Raw genomic sequence first — 12,729 nt, 5'->3', positions numbered from 1 at the left:
AAAAATGAAGTAACACAGTGGAAAAGCTGCAAACATAGGGGTTAGGAGGTTTGGTTCTAGACTGTGTGGGCACAGGATGCACTGAGAGGGGCCAGGGCAGGCTGGACTGCCAACTGGTCTACCTCCCCCGTCTGCCTATGCTGTTTGTCCTCCAAAGACTGAGCATGGCCACGGCTCAGTGAGAAGACATGCAAGCTGAGAAAATACACACACTCAGATGTTGCAGACAAATCAAAATTTATTGAGACAGACAGAAATGCACCTACTCAGGACTACAGTTAAGCATTTACTATTAACCAAAGAGTCGTGTTCACATTCCAGAGAAGTCTACGTGGAAAAGCATTCAGAATTTACTAGAATTTTTCTACATCACTATTTCATCTACAATAGGGACAACAAAATGACACTCAGGATTTGGTGGGCTCTCATTACAATGCTACACATTGAACAGGGACAAACATCGGTGACTTTGAGAAAAAGGTATAAAAAGACCAAAACCACCCACTGTAGAAAGGGCTCTTAGATGTTAGATGTTACTGTACAATGTGGTCAAGGTGGGGAAAAAAAAGTGTGAATGGCATTCTGGGAAAAGTAGAGGGGCAGACCTGGACAGACACTTAGTCATTCACTGCTGGGCATGGGGAAATGGGTGTAAAGAAGGGAAAACTGGTAACAAAATCTCAGGTTGAGTAGTAAGGTATTCCCATGCCTAGAATATCTGTGGAATTAAAAAGACATCAATATGGCAGACAACTAACCATGGTGGAAGAAAATTCTGGGATTTAGGGTCAATGCTGAGGCAACAGTATTAAATAAAAGAACCACGTGTGGAATAAGAATAAAGCTGTTTAGTAGAGTGCGCGCAGAAATGAGTGAGGATTCAGTTCAATACCTGTCTCAAAGAAAGGGACTGGATTATCACGGTATTATTTTTGTTTAATCAAGAATTTTATGTATACTTAGTCACTAGCAAAAGGACTCCTGCCCAAAAAGAGGAAATCACAAATTCTACCTCTAAGGATAAGGTAACTAGAAAATCGAATGTTTAGTTCTTGTGAAAAGCAGCAAAGCCCTTTAAAAATCTGTCATGCCAAAGTGAGGCATGCAAAGTGGTGTTAATGTTGCTCCATTGATTTGGGGTTCCAGTCTTAGGAGGGCTTTTTATTTACTATTTTAATGAATCAAAACATCTTCTTGGAATATCTTTGAAAACAAGCATCTCGTTACCTTACTGGGAACTGACTGCTGAGCCCACTCTTCTCCATCGTTAAGTTAATGCTAAGAATCTTTAAGTGTCATCTTAATTTGACACTTGTCATAAGATAATTAGGCAAATTAGAATCAGTGGTTCTCTGTTCCTGGAAGTTTTTCTAAGTGAAAGCAATTTGTCGCTTTTAATTTGTTCTCTTGTGCGTTTTTCCAAGCTCAGAGGAGACAGTAACGATGGTTTTCTTTAATGGCCTAAACTGAATTTTTTTAATATGTCTTGATTCTTGTATACACTCTATTATAATCTAGCTGCAATTAAGCACCTGTTTTCTGAATTACCACCTCAGTGTTTTGTTCAAGTGAGGGAAAACAATTGAAAGAGAGGTGATGGAGTTGCCATCCCAATACAGAGTTCGTCTCCATTCTCGCTCTACGGAGGGTCCTGGTGGTACCCATGTCTCCCGGGCCAAAGAAGTTGGTTGTATCACGTATATTCATTTCCCTTCTGAGACTAAGTCTAGGAATGATGCCACTGTGGCCAATGCTAGGGTTAGAAAATGCTGGTTTGAAGGCAGCTTGGTAAAGTACAAAGAAATGGTCCATTTGAGGTGGGGGCGGGGGGTTGGTCAGCTACTGCCATGACCATGGTTCAGCTGAGTGTATTTTTTGCCTGAGTTTACGTGGTTGTCTTGTGGATGGGCTGGAGCTCAGGAGGAAAGGAAGATAAACCAATGTGGGCTACAGAGCCTTGGCGGGGGAGGCGTTGATGAGGGTCACCAGGTACTTGGAACCCGGTGGGGCAGGTGCTTAAGGGTCTGAGGTCCTGAACTAAATGGGGCCACTTTGAAGACTAGTCTTTGGTACTTAGATCTGAGCCAGCTTGATAGGGGCAGAAATCCTTGAAACGATAGAGAGGCTGACCCTACCAAATTTGGAGACAGACTGTAATCATGAGCTGACTTAGGGAAAAGAAACGCTGGTGGACAGCTTGCTTCATCAGCCTCTTGACACTTCTGCAGGTGTGGGGATGGGGTAAGGAGTAGCTCTTAAAGATCCAACCCTAGCTTCCAGGTGCTATGATGAAGTTCTTTGTGGCCTCCCTTTGGGATTTCTTTTTAGTAACGATGAGTGGTATAAAATCTGTACAGCTTGTGTACCCTTGCTATGATCTGTGGATAGAAATGGGGCAAAAGCAAAAGATGAGGTTAAGAATCCTGAATTTTCTTCTGCTAAGGAACACTGTGGTATTGTCTTCTTGGGGAGCAGGGGACGTGTATCCGTGCCTTGGGAAAAGCCCTTGCGTCGGTAGGGAAGGTAGGAACCCGTGGCAGACAGGATTGCTGCAGCCCCGGGGAGGAGGGGAAGGGAAGCTTTGAGCCGAAATGAAAAAGATGGCTTGTGAAGTTGCCCATGTGGGAGTCTCATGGCTTCTGCAAGGAAAGTGATTTAGGCGGACAGAGGCTTATCCAAATCAAAGGGCTTCCAGTAACTCTCCTAATGCATAGGGAAAGGAACCTCCTCAGCCTGCAGGCTACAAGTGCTAACTCTTAGTGCAAAAAAAGAACTTCTGATCTACATTTCTTATTCCAGAAATTGTGATCCAGGTCTGGACAAGCTGACAAATTTATAATTGTGTTTCAAATGAGTTTCAAGAAGATACTGAAGTGCTTTTTCTGAGTGGTGTGTGTGTGTCTTGTACACACAATCTACTCTGTACATACAGACATCCTTAGGCATGTACAGAGAAGCATCCAGACACCCTTGTTCATGAGGAAAATCAATTCCCCGAAGGAACTCTTGACTGAATTAAGGCTGTTGTTTGTAGGAAGCCAGATAGAGTGATATGAAAAAAGAATTTTTAATTATTACCACGAGGGGTGGTGGGGATAGGGCAGAAGAAAGTACAGTGTGGTGTGTTTTCCACGACATCTACAGGACACAAGAAAAGCACTTAGACACCGTAAGGCTGGGAACCATGCTGGAATGACCACTGGTGTGGGTAATCGAAAAGCATCTTGGACGTTTACAAGGTGGGGGGCTCCCTGCACGGTCAGAATCCCACAACCTTCACATGCGCGTTGCACAACTCTCACGGGAGGGAAGGAGGCTCCAATCCAGCTCAGCCAGCCGCTCCCCTGTCTAAATAAAAACAGAACACAACACCCTTCTTCCCACACAACTGTATGCAAGACCAGAATGTTCGGGGGACAAGGAGCGGTCTTCCAAACCTCAGGTCGGGTACAGAGAGCAACAATGGAGAAGAGGCCTTGGTGCTGTGGGGTCTTAGATACAAATGCCGGAGTAGGAAGTGACTTGCCGGTCGGTGCAAACCTCGTGTCCTCTTCCTCGTGGGGACTACCAGATGTAGCCCACCTCGTCCTCTTTGTCGTCGTCCTCATCCTCGTCATCCTCTGTCACTGCCCGGGTGTGCACCCTCAGCTTCCCGGATCTGTCCTTTGGTCCCAGCTCCCGCTCGTCCTCCAGGTCATCCAGCAGGACCACAGCGCCGCCACTGCCAAAATCCCCCGAGGTCTCCTGCTCCTCTTCTGAAATGAGAAGACGAAAGGAGAGATGGGAGGTTAGTTGCTGTGGGTCCTTTTCATGCAACTTAAGCATAGGGAGAAACCATGCAGTTTACTCTCTGAATATTGGATCATCTCTGTGTGGATGTGGTTAGTTGACATGGCATGGGCCACAAGCTTTGTGAGCCCCAGAGGTCCGGAGATGCTTCTGCCTTCTTGGGGAGAACCCTGGGGGTTTAGTGAAGTTGTGCGCTGTCAAAAAATGTGATCCAGTCCCCTGGTCACGGTGAGTCCCTGCCCCTCAGAAAGCTAGCTATGCCTAACCTCATGTGATTTCAGGGTTCTTGTGTCTGCACTGTAAAGTTGTTCCCTGTGGGGGTGCCTGGGTGGCTCAGTCATTAAGCCTCTGCCTTCAGCTCAGGTCATGATCCTGGGGTCCTGGGATCGAGCCCTGCATGAGGCTCCCTGCTCAGCAAGGAGCATACTTCTCCCTTTCCCACTCCCATTGCATCTCTCTCTTTCAAATAAATAAATAAAATCTTAAAACAAGACACAACTGTTCACTCTAGACCACAGATAGGTCTCCAGACTCCTCTGCCCAGATCTTCATACAGTCAAGACCTGCCATTCAACAGAGGTCACTGAGGGGCTGACGCAGAAGGCCCTACTCACCACAGCTCACAGCGCCCTGTTTCCTGGAGCCGGCCAGCTCGTTGCCGTATTTATCCACACACCAGCACTGGCCCGTGCTGCCGTGGCACTGTGTGGCTTTGTAATAGCCCTCCTCGTTACACCGAGGGATGAACACTCCTGAGGGAAGACAAAGTCCAAACTGAATACACGTGCTCAGAAACTCAGGGTTAATGACCCCCAAGAAAGAAAAGAGGGCTGAACACATCAGATGGGATTTCCAGCAGAGATAGTAGGGGGAATGGAGCGGCTGGTTATTGTTTTATCAAGATTTACAGGGTCCTGGATGGGCTCAAGGTGAGACAGGATCCCTTCGTGGTTAAGTTTTTATTTTTCCCTTTAAAATGCTGATAATTTTTTTTTTTTAAATTTTAGCATAACAGTATTCATTGTTTTTGCACCACACCCAGTGCTCCATGCAATCCATGCCCTCTCTAATACCCACCACCTGGTTCTCCCAACCTCTCTTTCTTAAGAGTTTCCCAGTCTTATGGAGACAGGATTGAGATGGAGCACTGTGGAATGTCCAGTGTACAGCAACATTTGACTTACGTACTCTGTGAGGTGATTATTGCAGTCAAGGTAATTAACATCCATCCTTCTGTATGATGAGAACTCTTAGGATTTGCTACTGACAACTTTAATATGTACCACAGCAGTGGTGACTATAGTCTTCACACCATACATTAAATTCCTAGTCCTAACTTGTAACTGGAAGTGTGTACCTTTTGACCACCTTCCTCCAGTTCTCCCTGCCTATGGTAACTACCGGTTTGGCATCCTTTCCTATGAGTTGTTTTAGGTTCCACATACAGGTAAGATCGTATGCTACTCGTCTGACTTACTTCACTTAGCATCTTGTCCTCCGTCTCATTCCATGTTGTCACAATTGGCAGGACTTCCTTCTTTCTATGGTGTATAATATTCTATTGTGTACACATACACACACAATAGTTATTCAGTGATCCGTCAGTAGACCCCTAAGTTGTTGCCATTTCTTGGCTATTGTAAATAATTCTGCCATGAACCCGGGAGTGCAGATATCTCTTTGATATGATGTTATTTCCTTGGGATATATTCTGAATAGTGGAATTGCTCGGTTATAGGGTAGTTCTATTTTAAATGTTTTTATGACCCTCCATACTCCTTTCCATAGTGGCTGTAGCAGTTCGCATTCACATCAACAGCACACGAAGCTTCCCTTTTCTCTGTGACCTCACCAATATTTGTTGTCTGTTGTTGCTTTGATGATAGCCACTGTGACTGTGAGGTGGTTATCTCATTGTGGTTTTGGTTTGCATTTCCCTAGTAATTAATGACATAGAGCATCTTTTGTTGTACCTGTTGGCCATCTGCATGTTATCCATTCTGGGTGCTTGGGTGGCTCAGTTGGTTAAGTGTCTGATTCTTGGTTTCTGCTCAGGTCATGATCTCATGGGTGGTGAAATCAAGTCCAAATCAGGCTCTGTGATAAGTAGAGAGTCTGCTTAAAGGTTCTCTCCCTCTGCCCCTCCTCCTACTCTCTTTCTCTCAAGTAAATAAATGAATCTTTAAAAAAATGTCTATTCAGATATTCTACCCATCTTTAAATCAGATTTTTCTTTGCTATTGAATTGTGTGAGTTCTTTAAGCCTTTGTCAGATACATGGTTTGCAAATATTCTTTTCTCGTTCTGTAGGTTTTAATTTTAGTGATAATTCTGCTGTTCAGAAGCTTCTGTAATTTTTTATTGTTTGTGCTTTTGGTGACCCATCCAAAAAATCATTGCCGAGGCCCATGTCCAGGAGCTTTTCCCCTATGTTTACTTTTCAGAGTTTTATGGTTTCCATTCTTACATTTAAGTCTTTAGTCCATTTGGAGTTTATCTTCTACCACTCATAAAAATTGAGATATAGTTTCAATCTTTTATATACATTCAATTTTCCTAGCACTATTTATTTAAGAGATTGTCTTTTCTCCAGTGAATATTCTTGGCTCCCTTACTAAGTCTAAGTTGACCTTATATATGTGAATTTATTTGGGGGCTCTTGATTCTGTTTCCTTGATCTTTCTGTTTTGATGCCACCATGGCATTTTGATAACTATACCTTGATAATTTGCTTGAAATCAGGAAATGTGATGTCTCCTACTTTGTTCTCCTTTCTCAGGACTGCTTTCCCTATTTGAGGTCTTTGTGGTTCTGTATGGATTTTAGGATTGTTATTTCTACTTCTGCAAAAAATTCCATTGGACTTTTGGTAGGTATAGCAATGAATTTGTAGACAGCTTTGGGTAATATGGATATTTTAACAGTATTAACTCTTCCAATCCATGAACATGGGATTCCTTTTAGTTTATTTGTGTTTTCTTTGATTTATTTTATCAGTGTCAGATAGTTTTCAGTGTATAGATCTTTCACTTCATTGGTTAAAACACAGCAACTACAAACAAAGAAAATCTTACTTCTTACTTTCCAACTTGGATGCCATTTGTTTCTTCTTCTTGCCTGACTGTATTGGCTAGGACTTGCAGTACTATGCTGAATAGGAGTGTTAAGCGTGGGTAGTATTGTCTTAGTCTTGATCTTAGAGGAAAAGCTTTCACCCCTTCACCATGGGTATGATGTTGGTTGTTGTATATGGTGTTTACTATGTTGAGGTTTGTTCTTTTTATATCTAATTTGTGTTCAAAGTCAAAAATGGATGTTGAATTTTGTCAAATATATTTTCTATGTCTGTTACGATACCAGATTCTATTACTATGATGTATTTTGAACCATCCTTGCATCTCAGAATTAAATCCCATTTGATCATGGAAATTATCCTTTTAATGTACTTCTGAGTTTGGTTTACACCTGGAAACATCTTAGAAAAAAGCAAGTATGTGAGCCCCACCCCAGGTCTGCTGAACCAGATACTTTGAGAAAAGGACCTAGAAATAATATTATAATAATGTGTGTGTGTATACACACACACACACACACATATATATATATACATATATATAATATAAATAAAATACAATACATATTTGTATATATAAAAATATAATAATCCCTCCCTGTGTTCTAATACGTGCTGAAATTTGAAAGCCACAAGTTTATAACAGCATCTTATATCTGAAGTCACATTCTCATAAATTCAAAACAGTATTTGAGCCTTTCCAATTGCCAAAGAGTTGTCTATTTCATGGTTTTCTACATTAGTCTTGATTGTTTCACTTCATAATATTCCTATAAAGCTTTTCTAATTAGAACTTTTATTATTTTTTTTAATGCATTTGAAGGTAAGTTTCACTTTAGTTGCTTCCCTCTGATTTTGGTACACAAAATTTTCATTTTCTTCTACTTCTAATTGTTTTATTGTACTTTTTAAAAATTATATGCTCCCCCTGCCCCCTTCATGTGTGGGGTTTGGGGGATTGTTTAGTTTTCTTTGGTGGTGTAATCCAAAGCAAATACTCCATTGGTGTTTGAAAAGACAATACATTTCATGATTATGTACAGGAATACATATATATGTATTCTAAGGCTATATACAAATGCAAATTAATCAGGTTATTCATTTCTTCTGTCTACTTGAGCTAAGTTTCAAGAGGTATATGTCTGGTAACAATTGTAGGTATGATGATTCCTTCTTTTAATTCTCTTTTGTTTTAAAGTTGCAAGCATACCATAATATGGTGATAGAAAAAGGAACATTTCAGCACCTCTTTGTTTATAGAATTGTTTATAGAATTCAAGACAAAGCATTTGCTAGATCAGATTTTTATGGAAAGAAGTCTTTAATATCTTTTAGTTTCAACTTTTAGTGTGATGGTTTTACCTTTACCTCTAAAAGTAAAAATTGGTCTCATAATGAGTTTTGGTCCATTTACATTTCTTCTGATTACAGATACACATGTTCTTCTTTTTCCCCATTTTGTTGAAATGATCAGGATTTTAAGTCCCATCTTTTTCTTCTATAGGTTTAACCACTCTATAGTCTATTTCCAGTATTGTTATACCTCTCTTTCTCTGTGGGAAATTCAACAATAAGAGTTCAAGTTAATCTAGGTTTTCTTTTTTTCCAGAATAAACTAGAAGCTTACCACCTTTTATCCTCACTGCCCCCCAACAGTCTGAACTTTTCATTCTTGCTCTAGAACATTTCTATGGTCAATAGCAGCATGTCTTATTTCTTCTCCACAACTGGATCTAAATAATTCCTTCTGGGATTGTTTCATTTCTATAGAGTAAATCCTTTGGTGGTATTTCAGTAAGCCTGGGGTTAGTAAACTTAACTTACGGTTTGAGAATACCTCTGTCCTCACACTTGAATGCTCTGTTTCTCAGTTTTGGTTTTTCTTAGAGTGTATGTGTTTCATAATTGCATACTTCTCTTCTATGGGGAAAATACTCCTGAATGTGACCAGAGTAATAACACTGGTATGAAAGCAAAGCGTTTGCTTACCTCTCTGGCTTTCTGCTCCTTAATTTATTTCAAGTAATAGACTCCAGAAGGAAGTGTAGCATGGGAAGCAATGGGTTTACTCTTTTGAACTGGATTTAACCTCAGATCCTGCTGATTGTGGCAACAACTCTTCAACGCCCTGTCACCAGGCTATTCTAAGGTGACCAGGCTCTCAGAGATCAAATAGATAACCACAGAGAACCATCCTAAAGGATAAGTAAGTCTGCTGGTACCCACACACTCAGAATCTCTGCCAGTGTACAGCAGGAGGACAGAAAAGGAAAAACAAAAGCAACAGATGATTCCCATGACCAGAAGGCAGAGAGATTTGTGAATACATTCTCAATCAAAGTCTGCAAAGAAGACCTACTAGAAAGCTGAAGAAATGCTGACCCCTCTCCTAGTGCTGCCGCTGGAAAACAATAGCACTTGATAGACAAAAAAGAAAACCGGATCCTGGGCTTAGCCTCCAGGCTGGTAAGAAGCAGGTGTTGCTCTAAATCAATGAGGTAATAGAATTACCATTCTTCCTAAGGAAGCAGTAACTATAACTGATGGGAGGTTGTTTTTTAAATTCAAATACCCCTGAAAACACATGTATTATATTAGGAGATTTCCCTATGAAAAAAATAAAGTGCAAGAAGGTCAGTGATATTTTTTAGGAGTCAGCCAGAATAATCTCTGTATGTGGGGAGATGTGATAAAGTAAGCTTAAGAACTAGGTGGGATTCATGATAGGACAAACATAGGCACTTTGTAGGGAAGACAGAAGATGAGACATTTTATCTTGGACTCCGTAACTTATAAATGTCTCATTATTAAATAACAAAGCACTCAGAGGAGATCCATAGCCCATGAAAATAAAATTTTAAAAACAGATTTATACTATTCTATACCTGTGCACCTTAGGTACTGAAAGACCCGCAAAGAGCAGTTAATTATTTAAAGACTGGGGGGGGGGTCTTTCAGTACAAAACTCAAATCCCAAATACTCGCCAGCATGGAGACATCATGTAGGTGAGCACAAGGCCTTGTGCTGGAAATACCTATGGAAGGAGGGAGCCAGCCATTGGCCTTCACCCCAGAAAGATGCCTTTGTCTTTTTAGAGCCTGGGTCCACCCAGGTCAGAATTACAACTTCGGGGTTCTTTCCGAGTTGAACAGCAGGGATTATCAGAAGCGGGACATCTGAGGCAAGCCAGTGAATACCTTTCAAAAGAATGAAGGAGCAGCTAGGTATTCTGAGGTGACCCAAGAAGCAGTGGAGGAGAACCTGCCAGAGTTCACAGGCGGCCTACTTCTGACAAGCTGCAGCAAACTTGCCCGTTTCCTTCCAGTAAATAGGTACACGTCAGAAATGGCAAGCTGCTTAGGCAAGGCACCTGCTTCTTACGGCCTAACAAGAATAATTCTGAATTCCTGTACTGCAGCTGTCAGTTCTTTTTTTAAAAAGCAAGTAAAGCAACACAGACTCCTTTTTCGGCCAACAAATGAGCCTTACCACTCTCTGCCAGGAGGCCCCTTGAGTGCTGGAGAAGGAGGACATGCGGCTGCAAGGGACACCTCGACAAGCCGGCCTATGTTACCTTTACCTCAGCCCCAGCTTGGCAGGTCCAGGAAAAAAACACGGTTAACATTCAGACAGGGAAAGGTACACTCTCTGAACAGCCTTATGCTTTCCTCTACGATTATGCAGGCGAAACCAAGAAATGCAAAGTCTTTGAACCAGAAGAGGGCCCAGCGCATCTTCCTCCTTGCACAGACAACTTAATCTGGGGAATAATTCTGGAATTTCCAGACCACATCAGGGAGGAGTTGGAGGTAGCAATGGTGCTGGGGCCCCGCCCACTAGTCCCCCACTAAGGGAGGAGGCAGCGTTTCTCAACCAGCTCCCTCGCCTCAACTTACCTCTGGCCAGCTGTCTGGGGATGAAGGGGCGCGTTTCTTTCAGGAAACGCAGGTACCTAATTGAATAACCATTGCTGTGGCTCAATATTACAAGAGACATGGATGGTTTAATTAGTTGTTTAAACGAGTGACACGAAATTGTACTCACCCAGCAGGCTTTTCCCCTTGCTCAGCTTCTGAATCCTGTTCATTTCATTCTGGCAAGGGAGACCTAAAAAATAATTTATGAAAGTCAGTTTCCAGATGGTGTGGGACATAATCTCTAATGATTGGCTCCACTCTTGATGTGAAATGTACACAATGACACACCTGGGACTGGAATTACTCCATATGCTGTTATTATACAGCAAAACAAATTCAGACCATTAGTGTTACTAATTAAAAAAGAAAAAAATCTTACCCTGCAAGGTACTTAAATAGTATTTGGGGGCTACCTGCACTGTATACTAATTTTTCTGCCCACCTTCAACTGAAGCAAATGCTAGGTGCCAACTAGGTGATCTGGCAATAGACATTTTAGTCAGCTGAGAACTAGGATCAAAGCTTCCTAGTGGTTAAATGTTCTGAATGCAACACAGGAGCCGCGAACCAGAGGGAAGGTGACAAATACTTGATGTACCCCAGGCCTTGCTGAAGGATAGAAAGAGGATTTGAATGGCTACTTGGATTACCCTGGCTCAGTACCCCAGGGTAGGACAACACAGGCCACAAGGGCCAACTCTGAAGCTATCCGAGATACGTAGAGAGGCAGCAAATAGAGAAAAGGGAGACCTTAATTCTCAACTCTGCCACCTCACAGTAAAATGCTTTGGGTAAATCTCTCTCAGCCTCCAAGTCCTCAATTATGAAACACCTGTTGTGGTGAAGGACTGATACAGTGGGAACCACATGGCTAAGTAGAGCATATGGGAGTGCACAGTTCTCCAGTCTGGAGAACTGACTCTGTTCTGAGCTTAAAGGAATACGGTTGCACCCATACTGAGTGTTACCATGACTTGGCCATGCACACCCTGTGGCTTGGCAAGGTTCTGCTCTGTGCTCAAAGGCCCTACACTACTTCTGTCCAAGCAACTTTGGGACCTGTAGTAAGTACCAGAGTACCTCTTTACATCTATTAGCCTGTGCATTGCACACCACACCATCTTGCTGCTTGTTCCTTGAGAAAAGCTAATAAAATCTGGATACTGCTGGGGTTAAGGTGCTTTCTGAGTATTGGAGAAAGATGCCAACTGAAAACAAGGAAAAGGGAAATAAAGTCCATCTTTGAAGATGAAAGGTAGCATTTACTAGGACACGGGTACCAGAAAATGTTCTAGAATTTTGTCTTAATATTTACAACAATCCCACAAAGTAGGTACCATTATTATTCCTATTTTGCAACTGGAAAGGTTCATCTCTGTGTGAAACCACAGGCATTTGGAAGACTATTCCAAGACGTACAAGTCACCTTCATTTACATAACACTGGGTCAGTTCCTCAAACTGTCCCACAGTAATTGTAAAAATTCTGCTTCTTTTTCAGCAAGGAAACATGAATCAGGCTGAGACATACAAGAAACTGCTGTGAAAAAAGCAGTGAAGAGTTAGACCAAATTCCAGATAAAGAATTCTAACAGAAAAAATGTTGGCTGCTGAGCAGATGACAAGTTACCAAAGACTCCTCCAAGTAGGCAAGGATGCTTGTGAAAAAGACACTGTGAGACCAGAGCTCAATGCAAATACAAAGTCTCAAGGACAAAATTATACACTGAAAGGAATGAAGGTTGTATCTGAAGCAGCAGAACTCAGGCTCAAGATCCAGGTTACTAATGCTTCTTCAAGAAGACTAACCAAGGGGCACCGGGGTGGCTCAGTGGGTTAAAGCCTCAGCCTTTGGCTCAGGTCATGATCTCAGGGTGCTGGGATCGAGCTCCGCATTGGGCTCTCCGCTCAGCAGAGAGCCTGCTTCCTCCTCTTTCTGCCTGCCTCTCT

At 42.1% G+C, this 12,729-nt stretch overlaps 1 protein-coding gene across 2 annotated transcripts in view; it reads right to left on the bottom strand.

Annotated features, from left to right (window-relative positions):
* Positions 1-218: 218 nt before the first annotated feature.
* Positions 219-12,729, bottom strand: part of SPOCK1 (SPARC (osteonectin), cwcv and kazal like domains proteoglycan 1) — a 500,003-nt gene continuing 487,492 nt past the window's right edge. For both annotated transcript variants that reach the window (XM_045075472.1, XM_004744908.3), the window contains 3 exons: positions 10,908-10,970; positions 4,404-4,541; positions 219-3,755 (listed from right to left, as the gene is read on the bottom strand). In XM_045075472.1, coding sequence (XP_044931407.1) covers positions 3,565-3,755; positions 4,404-4,541; positions 10,908-10,970 — 392 coding nt within the window. In that variant the 3' untranslated portion in view covers positions 219-3,564. The remainder of the gene's footprint in view (positions 3,756-4,403; positions 4,542-10,907; positions 10,971-12,729) is intronic.

The sequence above is a fragment of the Mustela putorius genome, unplaced genomic scaffold (assembly GCF_011764305.1).
Source record: "Mustela putorius furo isolate JIRA1106 unplaced genomic scaffold, ASM1176430v1.1 tig00000145_pilon_pilon_pilon, whole genome shotgun sequence".
Taxonomy (NCBI): Eukaryota; Metazoa; Chordata; class Mammalia; order Carnivora; family Mustelidae; genus Mustela; species Mustela putorius.
Note: the sequence above shows the minus strand (reverse complement) of the source record. Positions and strands in the feature narration are given on the sequence as shown.